The 19,974-nt window shown below is 38.6% G+C and overlaps 1 protein-coding gene across 1 annotated transcript in view; it reads right to left on the bottom strand.

Moving 5' to 3' along the window:
* The window catches only part of LOC122625773 (gamma-interferon-inducible lysosomal thiol reductase), a 53,737-nt gene extending 37,876 nt beyond the window's left edge, over positions 1-15,861 (bottom strand). The window contains exon 1 of the mRNA XM_043805818.1: positions 15,472-15,861. Coding sequence (XP_043661753.1) covers positions 15,472-15,576 — 105 coding nt within the window. The 5' untranslated portion in view covers positions 15,577-15,861. The remainder of the gene's footprint in view (positions 1-15,471) is intronic.
* Between the last annotated feature and the right edge of the window lie 4,113 nt (positions 15,862-19,974).

The following is a 19,974-nucleotide window of genomic DNA, read 5'->3' as shown; positions in this document are numbered from 1 at the left end:
CCTGATCAATAATATATATACTTTTTAGGGTCGGGAAAGCGATCCCTTTTACCTGTTACTTTGTTGTAATGAACCGATTTGCATCATCTAGAATTCATTGTAACACAAAACATTTGTATACCCATTTTGACAGCCATTTTAACGTGAAAGTGACGAATTTTGATATTTGGAGCCTCTTTGACAGCGTAATTTTTCGAATTTGCAAATATTTCAGTTCATCGACGACAAAAAACTTTCTGAAGTAAGTAAATGTTTGGTTTGTTGACTTTAGACTAAAATGATGGCCAGCATCACTTACACAAATGATAAGGTCAGCGGCGATATGACTTACAAGATCCTTGTAAAATTTGTTCAAATACAATTTTCACTTTTAAAAAACAAGTTTTTTATTACCTCAGTAATCTACATAAATATTTTATGTATGTTAAAAGAATTGTCTTTATATCCCTACAAAGGGAATGAAAACAGACATTCTTTATTATTCTATCATTTGAGATAGAAACTTTACTAGTTTCCGATGAACTATTGATACATTTTTAACTACAATTTTTATAATTAGATCTATGTAACTGACTGTAATAATACCTGGCTTTATTTATTTTTTACTCTGAATACAATTAGGATGTCTTGTTCTATGCTGGATCCGGCAGTTTAAACAGGTACTTCAACTTCCACTCGTAATTGGTGGCAATGACGTGGGTTGTTGAGCTTATGCCGACACCGTTCTCAGACTAGGGTGCACAGGTGGTGGGGTCTTGGGTCATCCACCACGTTATGCGTGCATACATTATAGCAAGTACAAGATTTACTGGCAACGTGAATACCATAATTTATTCTAGAGGAGGAAACTGCAGGCGCGGTTGGAGTTACACAGCTAACGGCCATAGAAGAGGAAACAAGAAAAAATGCCAGTACCAACTTGAATTAAATCAACAATAATGGCAATAACTATAAACATTCAGCAACCCTTAGATACTCAGATGTAGAAAAGTAAGAGGTTTGAGTCATCTATCTCAGTAAAAATACTTTTTGCAGTTAATCTTTGCTTGTTTGCGGACAAAAAGTTCAGGTTATTCTTAATATCTTAATTGTTATACCCGTTACTCGTAGAGTAAAAGGGTATACTATATTCGTTGAAAAGTATGTAACAGGCAGAAGGAAGCTGGAAAGTTAAGAATAAACATACAGACTCCAGAGACATAGACGCAGCGCAAGTTTGTCGATTCATGTTGCCACGCCCACTCTAACGCCCACAAACCGCCCAAAACTGCTACGCCTACACTTTTGAATAATGTTTTGATATTTTTTCATTTTCTTATTAGTATTGTAAATTTCTATCGATCTGCAGAAAAACCCGACTATAGCGTTCTATCTTGTTTTTTTTTTACTTTTTTATTGTTGACTTTTATCTTTTTTAGTTTTAGAAGTGACTTCCCAAAAGCTTTCGCACATAAGCACACAGCCAGGAATTCCGTCGGGATCTGGAGAAAAGACAGCCTTAACATGCTGAATATCGTAAAGCAGTGAGCTTTCGATTAAGCGATACAAAATATTAAATTCTCCTTTTATACCGCGTAATAATATGGCTGTTAAAAATTAGAAACTTAACAAAAAGTTCGGCTATTACCTGATAAGATGTTACCAAAGAAATTGCAAACAAGAAAGAATGCTGTTCGTGGCAAAATCAGTAACCAAACTATCACTGCGTCTATGTCTCAGGAATCTGCACGCCTAATCTCAACTTGCTGGCTTTTATAGGTTCTTAGATCTCGACGTTCATACGGACGGACGGACAGTGACAGATCGACTCGCCTATAAATCCTGATCAAGACTTTTTATACTTGGAAACGCTTTTCATGTTTTTTAACGAATCAAGTAAAACCTTTAACTTTAGGAGTAACGGGTATAAAAATAGAGAGGAAAGGTAAGAAATGGTTTTGCAGTTAACGAAATTATAAAACTGCTTTGGACCCTGTGCTAACTAGAACTTTAAACGGTTTAAATAGTTTTTGTAACATTTAGCATTAAACACAAAAACAATTTAACCGAACACTTAAATATTTTAAAAAGATAGACTGAGAAGCCTTGCTAGAACTATCAATTGGTCCCTATTGGAAAACTTATTTATGACAATATGGATAACGGACAAATGATTTAATTATTCTGGGAATTCTCCACCTCTTACGCCAGGAGGAACGAAAAACTGCTTGAATTGCATTTAGTTTTATTACTTTTTCCCCAATTTCTATCGATATGCCAGAACAAAGTTTAAATTTCTCGTTCGGGCTTCCCAGTAAGCTGAAGAACGGGTATTTAATAGACCCTTGTTTTTTGCATAATTTCTATCGATATGACAGAAAAATTTAGAAATTTCTCGTATGGACTTCCACTAGCTGAGTAACAAGTATTCGATAGTCCCGACTATAGCATTCTTTACGGTTTGAATTCGCTATGGGATCCCAAACTTATATATACTGGTGCACAGCAACAATCCCAAGACCTTTTAATATTGCTACGAATCCCCATTATCGAGACTTACCAAATCGCTAACACCTTTATCGCCAAATATTGTTGAAGGTACTTAAAATTAAAACGAATTATTACAGTTCAACTTCTGTAAGCTTTAACAATATTTTTTGTGACATTCATGACTTTAGACCCGATGCACAAAGTTGCCTACGTAGTAATTCCTTATTCTAGCGCCGCTTTTTCTCCGTTTCAATATAGCGATTATTACGCTTACCAATTTTTTGTAATGATATTATGGGCTTTTCAACGCAAGCCACAGGAGTAGGCTACGGTCAAACTTTTTACTATGAAGGTTTTGTTATGGCCACCTGACCCTGACCCTAATAATCCCATCGATATAATTTATTTTGTTATTATCATATGAACATTGTCTGAACCAATTAGTTGCTCATGTTTTGTTTTTTTTTTAAATTGACAGTATTTCGGACGTAGTTGATGGAAATCCTTAACAGTTCGCACTTCAATCAGAGCGTAAATTTTTTTCGCTACTATCTTCTGATATTCCGGCTTGCCACACCTTTTTCTTATAGTGTGCATTATTAATAGTTAAATGAAAAAGTTTGTAAATACGTTGTTATAGTTACATAAATCCATAGATTCACTAAACAGAGTTAAACAACAGGCTTGCGTTTGATTTCCGTTTAGCAAGTTGAAACGAAGTCTTGTCTCTCTTGTGAGCTGCCATTTGACACCGGCGATTGTAGATATTGGCCCTTCTCGGATAACTCTAAATTTTCTTGCAACAATCCACTATAAAAAACTTAACGAATAAAAACTTCTCTGTATATTAAAATAAAAATCCTGATACAATAGGAATACAGGAATTAATCAATGTTGTTGAAATTGTTTAGATTTTAGGTATTTTTTTTATTATTATTTTTTTTTTATATTATTATTGTTATTTTTTATTATTATTATTAGATTTGTCCTCCAACTAGCTGACTAACGAATATGTTATAGACGAGTAACTTGACTGTAGCTTTCTCCCATAGTTTTTATACCCGTTACTCGTAGAGTAAAAGGGTATACTAGATTCGTTGAAAAGTATGTAACAGGCAGAAGGAAGCGTTTCCGACCATATAAAGTATATATATTCTTGATCAGGATCAGTAGCCGAGTCGATCTGGCCATGTCCGTCTGTCCGTCCGTCTGTCCGTCCGTCTGTCCGTATGAACGTCGAGATCTCAGGAACTACAAAAGCTAGAAAGTTGAGATTAAACATACGGACTCCAGAGACATAGACGCAGCGCAAGTTTGTTGATTCATGTTGCCACGCCCACTCTAACGCCCACAAACCGCATAAAACTGCCACGCCCACACTTTTGAAAAATGTTTTGATATTTTTTCATTTTTGTATTAGTCTTGTAAATTTCTATCGATTTGCCAAAAAACTTGTTGCCACGCCCACTCTAACGCCCACAAACCGCCCAAAACTGCCACGCCCACAATTTTGAAAAATGTTATGATATTTTTTCATTTTTGTATTTGACTTGTAAATTTCTATCGATTTGCCAAAAAACTTTTTGCCACGCCCACTCTAACGCCCACAAACCGAAAAAAACTGTCAGTGTTGAAGACTCGCCTTCGCACTTCCACTAGCTGAGTAACGGGTATCAGATAGTCGGGGAACTCGACTATAGCGTTCTCTCTTGTTCTTTATATAATATGTAACAAACTGTTTTTTTTTCTTTGTGTGTGACAGAGTCTCAGTGACACGCAGCTCGCAACGTAAATATCGAAAACTATTGTCGTCTGACTAAACACCTACGATCTCTAATCATCAAAAGGGTAAACAAAATATCAAAATACAAACGACCGACGAATAATGAAAGGCATGATGGCCATTGCGCACCCACGTAACCGACCTAGGATGCCCGAAGAATTTTACGTTGTATGCATAAGTACATAAATTAATTCTAACATAATATATTTTGATCGTCTACTGCTTTGTAAGAACGGTCAACGCTGTAAGTATAGAGTATGGCCTGGGAGAGGCCGCAATAAAAGGAATTTTAGTGGAATTAGCGGAATTCGCCCCGGGGGACTTCTAATCCAACGTCCGGTGAACGTAGTCCGCCCTGCGCGCGGATAAGGTCTCACCACTGGAAACGGGATCACCCTCGGCGAAGGTCCTGCGTCGGGAATGCTTAATAGGCGGGTAAGCTTAAGTAAGTTTTTCCGGTTCCTTGTCCAGTTTTTAAAAACGTTATGGTGGACTTGTGCCCAAAAGCGGTTTTGTCGACTCTCAATTAAATTTTTCCGGTTCTCTTTATGTTGAAACCCCGGGTACTCTAAGGATATTTGCATAAATAAACATGAGAGAACGCTATAGTTGAGTTCCCCGACTATCTGATACCCGTTACTCAGCTAGTGGAAGTGGGAAGAAGAGTCTTCAACACTGACAGGTTTGTGGGCGTTAGAGTGAGCGTGGCAAAAATTTTTTTGGCTCGTTAGAAATTTACAAGATTAATACAAAAATGAAAAAATATCAAAACATTTTTCAAAAGTGTGGGCGTGGCAGTTTTAAGCGGTTTGTAGGCGTTACAGTGGGCGTGGCAACATGAATCGACAAACTTGCGCTGCGTCTATGTCTTTGGAGTCGGAATGCTTAATCTCAACATTCTAGCTTTTGTAGTTCCTAAGATCTCGACGTTCATACGGACGGACAGACAGACGGACATGGCCATATCGACTCGGCTACTGATCCTGATCAAGAATATATGGTCGGAAACGCTTCCTTCTGCGTGTTACATACTTTTCAACGAATCTAGTATACACTTTTACTCTACGAGTAACGGGTATAATAACTATGCATCCCTGACAATCCCTGAGCGAACCGGGATTAACTCAAATGGCCAAACCCAAATGGTCTCATCGATAGGGCCCCCTCATTATCGACTCCAACTGCAACACCAAGCAAAGATTTCAAGAATCTCTACACTTAGTTTCAGCAGAACGTTGAAATATTTGGTAGATTTGGAGGACGGCAGAAATCAACACGGCACTGATGTAGGCAAGAAGTTTATAGAACACCTTTTGTGGGGCCCACGACGTACGCTAGGTATCATTGTTCAGGTTCTTGACTGTTTACTTTAGTTTTTTGTCACGCAGATCATGTCCTTGGCGTGAAAGACTTTCAGCATACGTCCTCCAGCATTTACGCATTATTACCAACGGCCTTGAACACCCTCGATTTCAGGAACTGACGGGCGAACGTGCCGCCAGAACATTTCGGTTTACGCTCTCTGCTGCGTTGCTTTGATGTGTTGGATCCCGAAACCATCGACCATCTTCCTTATTGTCTAAGTGTACAGTTTCAGGAACACCCTTTTCTCTATCTCCCTTTTTTTCTATCCCCACTTGCATCCTTAAGCTTACCGCTGTGGTATCCTTACACATATTACATCCTCGTACGAACATACGCACCAAAGCCCGTTGTCGACTAGGAGGTCCGGTAAGTGCTTCTTATTAGTCTCCACGTCTGACACGAAGTCACGATAAGAATCTCAAGCCCCAACAAATTTGTTGAATCTGTCAGAACTTCCTCGACGCATCGTTCCCGACCATGCTTGCAGTTCTGGAGCTATCAAGCATAGCTATAGACTTTGGCGGAGCGGGGCGGAGCAATGGATCCTCATTGCTACTATCCGACTCATTGCCGCCTGATTCGGATCCGATATACCTATTTGTGGCATCATTTGCCCAAAAGCAACGATTACTTTGTTCATTATATACGAGCTAGCCTTTTTTACTCTTCTAACAAGCATCCTGGCAAATGGGATTTAATTGCGTACTGTGGTCTCTGATGTGTCCAAAAGTTCCTGATACTTGGAGAGCAATTAAGAAACTTTCCATCAAAGTCTTGCACTTTGCCTCCAGTTCAGCATGGTTTTAAATCAACATCTCACAATCTTGCTGTACTCCATCTGCAGGCAGACTTGCTTGCTCTTTTAGCTCGACAAAGAGCAAAAAGTTTAGTAGCTCCAGGTATTCATTCTTGAAGCGATCGCTGGTGACGAAAGTCTTCTGTCAGTTTGGAGTGCTCTATACGCGTTACTGACAGATTCCCGCTGCATATTTTTTATACCCGTTACTCGTAGAGTAAAAGGGTATACTAGATTCGTTGAAAAGTATGTAACAGGCAGAAGGAAGCGTTTCCGACCATATAAAGTATATATATTCTTGATCAGGATCAATAGCCGAGTCGATCTGGCCATGTCCGTCTGTCCGTCCGTCTGTCTGTCTGTTCGTCTGTCTGTCCGTCCGTATGAACGTCGAGATCTCAGGGACTACAAAAGGTAGAAAGTTGAGACTAAGCATACAGACTCCAGAGACATAGACGCAGCGCAAGTTTGTCGATTCATGTTGCCACGCCCACTGTATCGCCCACAAACCGCCCAAAACTGCCACGCCCACACTTTTAAAAAATGTTTTGATATTTTTTCATTTTTGTATTAGTGTTGTAAGTTTCTATCGATTTGCTAAAAAACTTTTTGCCACGCCCACTCTAACGCCGACAAACCGCATAAATCTGCCACGCCCACACTTTTGAAAAATGTTTTGATATTTTTTCATTTTTGTATTAGTCTTCTAAATTTCTATCGATTTGCTTAAAAACTTTTTGCCACGCCCACTCTAACGCCCACAAACCGCCAAAAACTGTCAGTGCTGAAGACTCTCCTTCGCATTCCACTAGCTGAGTAACGGGTATCAGATAGTCGGGGAACTCGACTATAGCGTTCTCTCTTGTTTTATGTTGTTCTCAATAGTAAACTCCTCAATGCGTTGCTCCAATGCTGTTCCTTATTGAGAAATTCGTACTCCGCGAAGACTTGATCATACAGGCATTACAAAGTAACGTGATCCTTCAAAGCATGTTTCTGCTCCTGCGGCAGCTCACTGGCAATTTTTCTTCTGAATCTGACGCTGGGTGTTGCTATCCTTAATACGTCTCCGCTCGGCTGATTCTCGCGCTGGACTAAGACGTAGCTTGTGCTTGAAGCGAAGTTTCTGTGAAGACTTGAGCTACTAAAAAAGAAACTCTACTATATCTTCATAAGAAAAGTAACAATAAATGTTCCAAATCTTATATTAAAAGCTTAACTAGCACTCCTGTTGTGTCGTGTGTTTATTTAGAAGAGTTAGTTTGATGTGGTATGTCGCTTTTTCTTTGGATATTAATCATCGTTTTTGTTCATATATTAATCATATGGGGTACCAAGGGCTCTGTATATGTTATATATACACACATACCATGATGTTCCAGTGATACTTCTCAGGAAGTAACGCTACACTCGATTTTTAAGCATCTGGTCCGACCTCTAACCGTAGTATCGTCTGCAAATGTTAAAGCTGTTAAGCACTCGTTCGATAAATCTGGCGCCCAATTGTCCTAATTGGATGTACAGTCAAAAAAGTTTGGTTCACTGCTAACAACAGTTTTCGGAGACAATGTTAGAGTTCATTCAGAAATTTGTGGATTTCTCTTTGTCTAATCCGTCTGTCATGCAGCAGCAATACCATAAATTTATCTGACGGCAGGATTCGAAACATTCAAGCCGCTACAACCAGTAGGGTGCCTCTGTATTCTTACTCACTTCGATCACGCCTAGACCTAAGCTCTATACGGATTACCAACATTTTCTTTGTGTAGTGCCGTTTTTTTTTGTATTGGAAGTTCCATTAGTTACATCTATAATATATAGCTGTAAGCAAGTTTTTCGTTATTTCTCCGACGACGATTCATTTGACGATTCTTTGCTAGGAGAAATTACGTACTTGGTACTCCTTGGACTGCGAATGGTTTTGCTCTTGAAACGAGGTCTTGAACGTGAAACCCCCATGAACGGAAGGACAATTCAATGGCTTTTGGGGCTCATCAACGCAGTTGGTGCGCAAGAAACGAGATCTTACGGAGTGTATCTTCTTGATTTCTATTCAAATTTTCTAGACATGTGCGATGATTCTTGGTTTCATGCAAGAGCCACAGATAAGTCACTTTAAAAGTGGTAATTATCACATGTAGATGAAATATTCGTAGAGTTTTTGATTCAATTCCATAATAGAATTATTGCTAAACGAAAAGCAGGATCAAACCCCTGAGAATCTGACGTTGTATATGGGCTTTTCACATTTTATCCTTTTAGGGCTCTTCTTAATAACACAATTTACAAACAAAACGTTTAATAAAATTCTGCAAGAAATAAAACCCTGTTGATAAGTTCAAATCAAAATATTTACTAATCAAATACTTGCGTGATTTTAGTTTTGTTCAGTTATCGGGCCTGAGGGAGTACTTAAGGTTTTGGCATAGGATATGCAGCTGGGGTTGTAATGTTGATCTGGCTGCCTTTGCAAAGATAACTTCGGTATCGAGAGTGAACTGAAATAAGTATTTTGTGAGTTCTGTGCTCGTGCCTTTATAGATTGTGCAGCCTCTGTAGTTTGCTGTGTGTTTTCGCCCACACTTTTTAAAAATATAATTGTTTGGCAGAAATCTCCAGTCTGTAAGTCCTTGTTCGTTTCTTCTACTGTTTTTCTACGATGCAACAGATATTGCAGTCTGAATAGCAAGTGCTCTTGTTTTTTGTTCTATTCTCCTAATTTCACACACTATTCGGATTACCGTGTGTCGGTGATATTATAATCAAATTAGTTCCGTGTTGTTTGCATTATTTCGATCCGTTTTTTAGAAATATAATTTTCAGTATTTATTTTCTTTTTTACTTTCTTATCCTTTTTATGTAATTCTAAGCATCCACATCCATTCAGCTGTAGCATAGACGCCTCACCGCTCTCTAGCTAAGTAAGTGACGTAAGAAAAGTATTTTCAAATGATATCTTGCATTCTCAGTGTTATGTTTTAACACAACAAATTCAAATAGAAGAGATCTATTTTAATTCCAAACTGTAGAGATCGAGAAATTTTTTTTTTACAGAAAGTGTTAATTCTAAAATATTTTTTCTAATTAAATAGAATCGTTTTTTTCCAATTTTTACTCGGAAGTGGATTGAATAACAGTGATCGAATGTACCTTTAACGGGAATTAACTATTCTTATTTGCGAGAGACATTTTATAATAATTTTCTGCAAAAAAGGGTATACTAGATTCGTTGAAAAGTATGTAACAGGCAGAAGGAAGCGTTTCTGACCATATAAAGTATATATAGTCTTGATCAGCATCAATAGCCGATCAACTAAGATCGATCTAGCCATGTCCGTCTATTCGTCTATACGTATGAACGTGGAGATCTTAGAAACTATAAAGGCTAGAATGTTGAGATTCGGCATGCAGACTCCAGTAACATAGACGCAGAGCAAGTTTGTTGACATATGTTGCCACGCGCACTCTAGCGCCCATTAACCGCCCATAACTGATGTGTGCCTAGCCCGCCTACTTCTCCTATAGGAACGCCAGATGGCCAAAGGACCATTCACGAATATAGTTAATAAATTCACTATCACTTTCTCTCCCTTCTACTTCTTCTACTACTGCTTAATAAACCAACAGTAATAGGTATCCGTTACTCGCAGAGTACTTGATTCGTAAGTAAAACGTATAGGGTAGCATTTCCGTGTGCCTGCCCTAATATCGATATCATTCCAAGGCCTGCATCCCAGCTATCTCATATAACTGTCGACATTCAGGAACATATTATGGCCAAATACGGAAAGACCTGGCGTCGCTGGATTTTTAAGGACTTCTCCTGTCTACTAGGGCCCGAAAAGGGTTCTGAATGGATACATTATTTGTTGGTCTCCACTTCTTTCACAAGCACCAGATAATCATCGGTAGCCAATTCGATTTTCCAGGACTTCCTTGACGCAGGGACACGGTATCAGCGAGAGACAATCTATTCGTCCTTAAAGATATTTTATAGTCATCGGCGCTTTAGGCGCATTGATGCTCCATAACGGCATCCCTTTCACGTACTGACGGAAATTCCTTTTCCGTTACCGTGTTGTTGACCGTTCATATTAACGAATCAATCGCGTTCGGTTGCTTCAATTTTCGGTTGCCTAAACTATTAAAAAAAGTCGAGAGCGTGCAAAACGCACCAAAAGTTAAATGGTTTAAGGTGAAGAAAAAAACACTACAAAAATCAATTTAGAGGGTAAGTAAAACAGGAGCAACGGTAACTTTGATTTCTGTTAGCGTTATTAATTTTAATAGTGGGCCGTAGACAATCGAAATCATTTTATAGAATTTACAGAGCAAAACAAGATTCATTTTAGTCAGGGAATTGTCACCAAAGGCAACCAAAAAGAGGTACGCAAGCCCTAGCAAACCCTGTAAACCACGCAGTTCCAAACAAACTTGGTATTTCTAATTTTATATCCCGGTGGAGAGTATGTTTTGTTTGGCTAGGAATTGTGAAAACGCTTTAGTACGGTGCTTGGGTAAGAACATAGTAAAGTGAGATATTTTCTCAAATCGCATTTCTTATCATCATCGCATCACGCATTTCTTAAATCAAACTCTTAACTATGAATATGTAATTGCAAAATGTGTTATTGTATATCTATACACGTTACTAGTAAAGTAACAGGGCATACTATTTTCGCTAAATGAAACAGGTTGATTAAATATTTATATATTTGATCAGGTTGTCTAGTGGAGTTGATTTGTCCATTTTCCCGTCTACCTTTATGGACGCTGTGATCGTTAGCATGAGCCCAATCTAACGCGCACAAACACCGCCACACTTTTAAAAATGTTTGATCCTCATTCTTATTATATCGAACTTATTTCGATATGTCAAACAAAATTTGAAATTTCTACCTCGCACACCCATTATCTAAGTAACGGGTATCTGAAAGTAATTTGTAATGTTATCACTCCTTATTTGCAGCACCTTTGTAGGTAAATTATATCACCATGCTAGCATGGTTTTATGAAACGCTGGTCAACAACCAATAACCATTTGGAGCTAACTTCCCTGGTAATAAAAGGCTTCAAAAACAATCTTCCAACATATGTCATCTACACTGAATTTAGTAAAGCATTTGACTCTGTTAATCAACTCTTCCATTAAGAGAACTTAATTTATAAGGTTTCCCTGTTGATCTTCTAAATTGGATTTTAAGTTATCTGAATGGAAGGACGCAACGTAAGTCACATCCGCTGACCCACAAGGAAGCCACCTTGGTCCGCTCCTTTTTACATTATTTATTAACGTCCTTCCATTACTGATAAAACATTCGTGTACGCAGATGTTGTGAAGTTTGCTCCAGTATAAGGACACTTCTTGTCATTTGGACTTACAATCCCATCTAGATAGCTTTCAAATATGCCGTGATAACATACTAGACTTAAATTGCTCGAAGTGTAGAGTTATGACCTTCTGTCGTGTCAACCCAAGACAGGTGACTTACACTACCAATGGGTGCTCTTTGCACAGAATAACACGGGTTAATGATCTTGATGTTCTTCTGGACCCTAAACTTAAATTTTCAGACCATATTTCGTCTATTGTCAATAAGGCCAGGGGTGTGCTTGGTTTTATAAAACGGTGGTCAAAGGAATTTGATGATCCTTACATGTAATTTTTCTCTGCTCAGTTAGTTCTAGAGTGTTATTCTCTTTTATTCAATTTTGTGCTTTTGGAAATCAAATAGAATGGTGGTGGTGAGTGCGCACTCAGCATTAAAATTTCCGTTAAATGTGCAGGTTTGTTTGTATTCATTGATTGATCTATTTAATAATTAAATACAATTGTAGTGCTAATTAACATACTTAATTTTGAGAAAGCTGCGTTTTTTGGTTTGCGTTTTATAGGCATTGAAAGCAGACGATCTCGTGAATTTTAACGAAAATGGAAAAAAGTGAATTTCGTGTGCTAATTAAGCATTATTTTTTGCGTAAAAAATCCATCACCGAAACCAAGGAAAGACTTGATAAATATTATGGGGACTCTGCACCATCAATTTCAATGGTTAAGAAATGGTTTACTGAGTTCCGTTGTGGTCGTACCAGTACAAGTGATGCCGAACGTTCAGGTCGCCCAAAAGAGGTCGTCATGCCAGAAATCGTCGACAAAATCCATGGAATGATATTGGATGATCGGAGAATGAAAGTGCGTGAGGTAGCTGAGGCTGTAGGCATCTCAACTGAACGGGTACATCACATTTTACATGAATATTTGGACATGAAAAAGCTTTCCGCGCGATGGGTGCCGCGATTGCTCACACACGACCATAAGCGCAACCGTGTGACCATTTCAAAGGAGTGTTTGGCGATGTTCAACCGCAATCCAAACGAATTTTTGCGCCGTTTCGTTACCGTAGACGAAACATGGATCCACCACACCACACCAGAGACCAAAGAACAATCAAGACAGTGGGTTTCTCCGGGTGAACGTGCACCAAAGAAGGCCAAGGTGGGTCTGTCGGCCAACAAGGTCATGGCCACAGTTTTTTGGGATGCACAAGGTATCATTCACATCGATTACCTTGAAAAGGGTAAAACGATCACCGGCGAATATTATTCAGAGCTTTTGGACAGATTCGATATTGATTTGAAGCAGAAACGACCGCATTTGGCGAAAAAAAAAGTGCTGTTCCATCAGGACAATGCACGGGTGCACACGTGTGTAGTCAGCATGGCAAAATTTCATAAATTGGGCTACGAACTGCTACCCCATCCAGCATATTCTCCAGATTTAGCCCCCTGTGACTATTTTTTGTTTCCAAACATGAAGAAATGGCTCGGCGGTAAGAGATTCGGGTCAAATGAAGAGGTCATCAGCTATTACTTATATTATTTTTGGAACGTACAGGGTGGATTTGACAAATCTCACATTGCAACACGTATATCAAGAGAAATTCTGCAATGACAAAAGTTTTGCAGCAAGCAGCAATTATTCTATTGGATGAATGTACAATGACCCATAAAAAATCTCTGGGAGCATTAAACAGAACAATGCAATCTCTACGTCGCAATCAACAAATTTTTGGTGGTGCAATCATATTTTTGTCAGGAGATTTCCGACAAACATTGCCCGTTATTCCACGTGCAACGTTAGCGGATCAGGTCAATGCGTGCTTGAAGTATTATTTCCTGTTGCGATATGTCCAAAAATTGACATTGAACATAAACATGCGTGTTCAATTGCACAATGATCAATCTGCAGAACGGTTTTCGAAGCAATTATTAGAGATCGGAAGTGGCAAAGTTCCAAATACAAATGGTCAAATGATCACTTTGCCAAACAATTTTTGTACAATTCTACAATCTAAAGGCGAATTAATAGAAAGCGTTTTTCCAAATATAATTCAAAATTACAGAAATCACGATTGGTTGACAGAACGAGCAATATTGTCACCAAAAAATGTACATGTCAATGAAATCAATTTTCACATTCAAGAAAAATTGCCAGGCGCACTGACATCATATAAATCTTTTGATAGCGCAATGAATGAAGATGATGCAGTGAATTACCCAGTTGAATTTTTAAATTCCCTAGAACCGCCTGGTATGCCACCGCATTTTTTTAACTTAAAAATCGGCTCATCAATTATTTTACTACGGAATTTAAATGCACCAAAATTGTGCAATGACACAAGATTGGTTGTAAAAAAATTGATGCCGAATTTAATTGAAGACACGATATTGACTGGAAAAGCGAAAGGAGAAATGGTGCTCATACCGCGTATTCCGTTGATACCAACAGACATGCCGTTTGAATTTAAGCTACTGCAATTCCCAGTGCGTCTATCATTTGACATGTCCATCAATAAGGCACAAGGACAAACGCTTCAAATATGCAGGTTGAATTTGGAAGAGCCGTGTTTTTCTCATGGGCAGCTATACGTAGCCTGTTCAAGAGTTGGCATTCCAAACTCTTTATTTGTATTCGCTCCAAATGGACAAACGATATAGTTTATCCAAATGTTTTGGATTGAAAATAACAATTTTCAAATAAAATAAATGACTTTCATATAACAAATTCTACTGCATGCGGCGAAGCGCATAGGGCCCACTAGTATATGAAAATAAAACTGACAGTTTTGGCGGTTTGTGGCGTTAGAGTGGCGTGCAAAAGTTTTTGGCAAATCGTAAGAAATATATAAGACTAATACAAAATGAAAAAATATCAAAAATTTTCAAAAGTGTGGCGTGCAGTTTTGGGTTGTGGCGTTAGAGTGGCTGGCAACATGAATCGACAACTTGCGCTGGTCTATGTCTAGATCAGTATGCTTAATCTCAATTTACCTTTTGTAGTTCTGAGATTCGACTTCATACGGACAGACGACAGACGACAGACGACGACAGACGGACGGACAGACGACATGCAATCGACTCGTATTGATCTGATCAAGAATATATATACTTTATATGGTCGGAAACGCTTCCTTCTGCCTGTTACATACTTTTCAACGAATCTAGTATACCCTTTTACTCTACGAGTAACGGGTATAAAAAATTCAAAACTGTGGTCGTAACAGTTTTGTGGCGTGTCAAAAAGTTGTTTGGCTTGTCGATAGAAATTTATGATCAAGAATATATATACTTTATATGGTCGGAAACGCTTCCTTCTGCTTGTTACATACGAACGAACGAATCTAGTATACCCTTTTACTCTACGAGTAACGGGTATAAAAAGTTTTTTTCATTTAAATATATGGTATTTATTCGTGGGGTATGTGTATGAGAAAATATTTAGTTTGAATAGAATCTATCAATTTTTTTCGTTTTTTATTAACTAATATCGGTCCGAATCATTGGCAAACCAAAGCAAAATTTATTTAGAGACGGAGGACAGTCTAGATTAAATGCGTAAGGAGATAAACAGCCTTCAGCAAAATAATAAGATATTAAAAACTATACCTAACGGTCTCTGTTATTATTATTAATTAATAATAATCAATCCAGACGGACAAATTCATGAATTGTAAAACCGTAAAAGCATCTTCTATTTAACTTAACGATAAATACTTACTGTTAAAACTGGGAGAGTTGAATACCACAATAATATTACGAACAAACAGACTAATGCAACGACCACATATAATTTAATATGAGAACGTTTAAGTGTCGGAAGCATTTCAACGAAGTAATTTCGCTCCTCCTCAATTGTTAAAAAATAGACAGAACCTTACATAGCCGAATAGTTCATCGGTTTAAAAATACAAGGTTTTTAGAATTATATCTTAGTTCCACCCTGCTCTATCTATAAGAAAGATTAAATTTTAATGTTCTGTTCTCTTGAATTCATGTTTTCCGACCATGTTTTCCGTTTTACGTAATTTTCTTCTTATTACATCAGAGTCAGAATGGTTACAAACAACATGATTTTATTTAGTTCGTACAAACTATGTTGTGAAGCCCTAAATATTATTTATAATTTTATTGATTAATATATTTTTTATTTAGATGAGCAACAGCTGTTAACTAAAAGTCGCTTCATTTGTTAAATTTGCTCTGTGAGAACGTAATAAAAATATATCGATATATTTATGGAGAATGATACATTTATATCGCCACATTTTTGGTCCGAATATCGAATATAGTCTTACTTTGGTAACTCATATTGGTAGTTAGTGAAATTACTTAGGTTAATATCTTTAAGAAAACGTACATACGAACTATTAAAATAACTTTAGTATTATAAAACTTGGCACAGACAAACGCCATTTGTGTTCAACAGAAAATAAGTACAATTTCAACCTTCGGGGTCAAGCAAAAATATAAACTTAAGGATATGGTTTTAAAAAATCGATATTTTAATTATAATTTTGATAGGCTCGACCTCATTTATGTCTTGTAACATCGATATTTTCGAAGTTACAAAAGTGAAAGTTAGGAAATCAAGGATATTAATGGGTTTCGTTATTTATTTTAAATCTATTTCATTTATTAATTTAAATAGTTATATTATTTGAAACAATATAAATCTAATAAAACAATGAAACTAGTCGCTTATACGTTACGGAACTGCTTCTTTCCTTGAGGGCTAGCACCGGATCTCCGGATGGACTTCCCACAATGCCATGCAGGCCGTACAACCGATTTTTGATAACTTTAGACGTCTTACTGTATTCTACGTTACCATTTTTATCCAAAAATAAAAATAATAATGAAATAACCAAACATAAACATAGTTTCGATTTGAAATGTGATGATGTTGGTGGCTTGGATGGTTCTTTACGGTGCCTCAATTTCCCAGCTTCTGAAACCTATGCAGTCAATTTCGGCTGTCCTTCCCATTTCTGGAGACTCTCGTCTCAAGCTGCAGCATTTCAGTATCTGACTCCCAGCTCTGTGGAACACCGCTTACCAGTTGCAGCCAGCGAGTGGGAAAGGGAAATAACTGAAGCAAAAACCCATTCACTGTGCAAAATATGTAAGTGGGAACCAATGGCTAAACACTTTGAAGTCTGCAATTTTCAAATCGCAAAATCGGAGCTCCGGTTTTCGAATTCGTAAAATTTTTGGGATTTGTAACACGGGAACCTTAATTGCTTAAGTGGTCAGAGTGGAGTAAAAAAGTAATGGCGAACAAGCCCAGTAATTTCTGCCTTCTCCTGGCTTCAAAAGAAGAAATTGCACATAAAAAAAGGCATATTTTCACGTTGTTTGATTTTGACAAAAAAAATAACATTTTGAAAAGAAAACAAGAAGGAACGCTATAGTCGAGTTCCCCGACTATCTGATACCCGTTACTCAGCTAGTGGAAGTGCGATGAGAAATTTCAACACAGACCGTTTTCGCCGGTTTGTGGGAGTTAAAGTGGGCGTGGCAAAAAGATTTTTGGCAAATCGAGAAAAAACTATAAGACTTACAAAAATGTGAAAAATATAGAAACATTTTTCAAAACTGAGGGCATGGCAGTTTTAGGCGGTTTGTGGGCGTTAGGGTGGGCGGGGCAAAAAGATATTCTTACAAATTTACAATACTAATAAAAAAAATTTAAAGATATCAGAACATTTTTAAAAAGTGTGAGCGTGGCAGTTTTGATCTGTTTGGTGGCGTTAAGGTGGGCGGGGCAAAAAGTTTTTCTGCAGATTGATTGAAATTTACAATACTAACAATAAAATTTAAAAATATCAAAACATTTTTTAATAGTGTGGGCGTGGCAGTTTTGTGCGGTTTGTGGGCGTTAGATTGGGCGTGGCAACATGAGTCAACAAACTTGCTATGTTTCTGGAGTCAGCATGCAGCAAGAAACGATGAGAACCCGAACATTACTATAGCAACACGATAGCAAAAATTTTGCAAAAACCAGAGCACCTAAAAACGAAATCAGAAGATTTTGCCGAAATCGAATTCGAAAACAGCGGATTTATCTTGAGTAAATATTAAAATCTTATAATTCAACATAGCAGCGCTAGTTCGCTTTTCGATTACTCAGGCATGCTCCGGTAATCGTGATGTTTTGGTTTACCACCCTTTGCAGATGTCACGATTCTGGTTAGACATCTCACAGGCTTGTTGGACATCGGAGCCAATGTTAACATGCTTGGCAAGGACAAAAGGGAGCTCGTGGAAGTACTAGGTGCTATGGTCCAGCCTTATTTCTCAGTAGTGCAAACGGCATTCGGCCAAGATCGGCTCGATTTGATCTTACGCTTGGATTTGCCTCTAAATTATGTGAACCAATATCGTTCTACCTTTGTAGCCACCTTGCTCTTTAAAATTGTTAACCTGTTTGCATCAGCGTTGTTTTTCAGAATTTTTAACAGCCGTGGCAACAGCAACAACAAGAACAAGAGAGAACGCTATAGTCGAGTTCCCCGACTATCTGATACCCGTTACTCAGCTAGTGGAAGTGCGAAGGAGAGTCAACACTGACAGTTTTTGGCGGCTTGTGGGCGTTAGAGAGGGCGTGGAACAAAGTTCTTTGGCAAATCGATAGAAATTTACAAGTCTAATACAAATATGAAAAAATATCAAAACATTTTTCAAAAGTGTGGGCGTGGCAGTTTTGGGCGGTTTGTGGGCGTTAGAGTGGGCTTGGCAAAAAGTTTTTTGGCAAATCGATAGAAATTTACAAGACTAATATAAAAATTAATAAAATATCAAAACCTTTTTCAAAAGTGTGGGCGTGGCAGTTTTGGTCGGTTTGTGGGCTTGGCAACATGAATCGACAAACTTGCGCTGCGTCTATGTCCCTGGAGTCTGTATGCTTAAAGACTTTAAAGATTCACATCCAGCATCAAAAGCAGGGGAAGGGGTACTATCATCGCGTTGAGTCAGACGGACTGCGACAAAGAAAAATCAAGTCGACATAATCGAGTGCCCAATGACCAGTTCAGCAGCCGCAACAGGTCACAGAAAAAAAAACCCACTCCAGCTACGGGCACAATTCACCGAGGGGGTATTGACTCCCAAAATAGGCGAAATTTAGAAATATGACTCCTAGGTGGGAACACTTGGCATAGAAGACCGATAGATCAGAAAAGCTCTATGCCGGTATAAAAAGACCGTGGCCCACCGATAAAACAGTCAATACCCGGGTAAATACCCGTACGTCAATATCCGGGCAAATATCCGTCCGTCTATAGCCGGGAAGACTCAAAGTGGACTCCCGAATGTGAATATCCGGGAAGACTCGAACTGACTACCCGAAACCAACACTCGGGATGACTTCTGTTGCGTACACCCTTTTCGGGAGATCGTAAGGCTTTAAAGATTCAAAGCCGGAATCTAAAATCAGGGGAAGGGGTACCATCACCCCGTTGACTCAGTTGGATTGCGACAAAGAAAATGCAAGTCGACAATAAACGAGGCGCCGATGACCCGGTCAGCGGCCGCAAAAGATTGCAGAAAGTAAAGAAAATCAACACCAGTTCCGGGCACACTTCACCGAAGGGGGTATTGACTCCCCAAAATAGGGGAAAGTGAGAAATATGATTCCTAGGTGGGAACACTTGGCATAGAAGACCAATAGATCAGAAAAAAGCTCTATGCCGGAATAAAAAGACCATGACTCACCGATGAAAAGGCAGAGAGTCAGTACCCGGGTAAACACCCGTAGTCCGTCGGTACCCGGGAAAACATCCGTAGTCAATACCTAGAGATAGTCATCCGTACATCAAATACCCGGGAAATTATCCTTCTGTCCATCGAGGGGAAGACTCAGGGATAACTCCAGTCTCGAAGAAAATCGTCAAGGAGCAAGGACACTAGCATCCTTTAAAAGAAATAACAGGACTAACAAGGAACACACTTCGAAGGAAGACCATAGTTCCACGAAACTCTCAGGATGGTCGGCAAGAAGTCTAAGGCCTCCGACAACACAGCAAATGTGATAAATACCGTGGAGGTTGTCGACCACAAACAGGAAATAGAAGGAGTACAACATACCCTGGAATTCATCGCTGCTATACTAATCTTCCTGGCTCTGTTAAAGATCGTAAAAATGTACAAGGGATCCGTACAGCGGAGGAGGGACCATCACCATGTCCTGGACAGGATTGCATCCGGTGTCCCACAAAGTGCT

The sequence above is a fragment of the Drosophila teissieri genome, unplaced genomic scaffold (assembly GCF_016746235.2).
Source record: "Drosophila teissieri strain GT53w unplaced genomic scaffold, Prin_Dtei_1.1 Segkk7_quiver_pilon_scaf, whole genome shotgun sequence".
Lineage (NCBI taxonomy): Eukaryota > Metazoa > Arthropoda > Insecta > Diptera > Drosophilidae > Drosophila > Drosophila teissieri.
The sequence above is the reverse complement of the archived record's forward strand: the minus strand, read 5'-3'. Positions and strand labels throughout refer to the sequence as shown.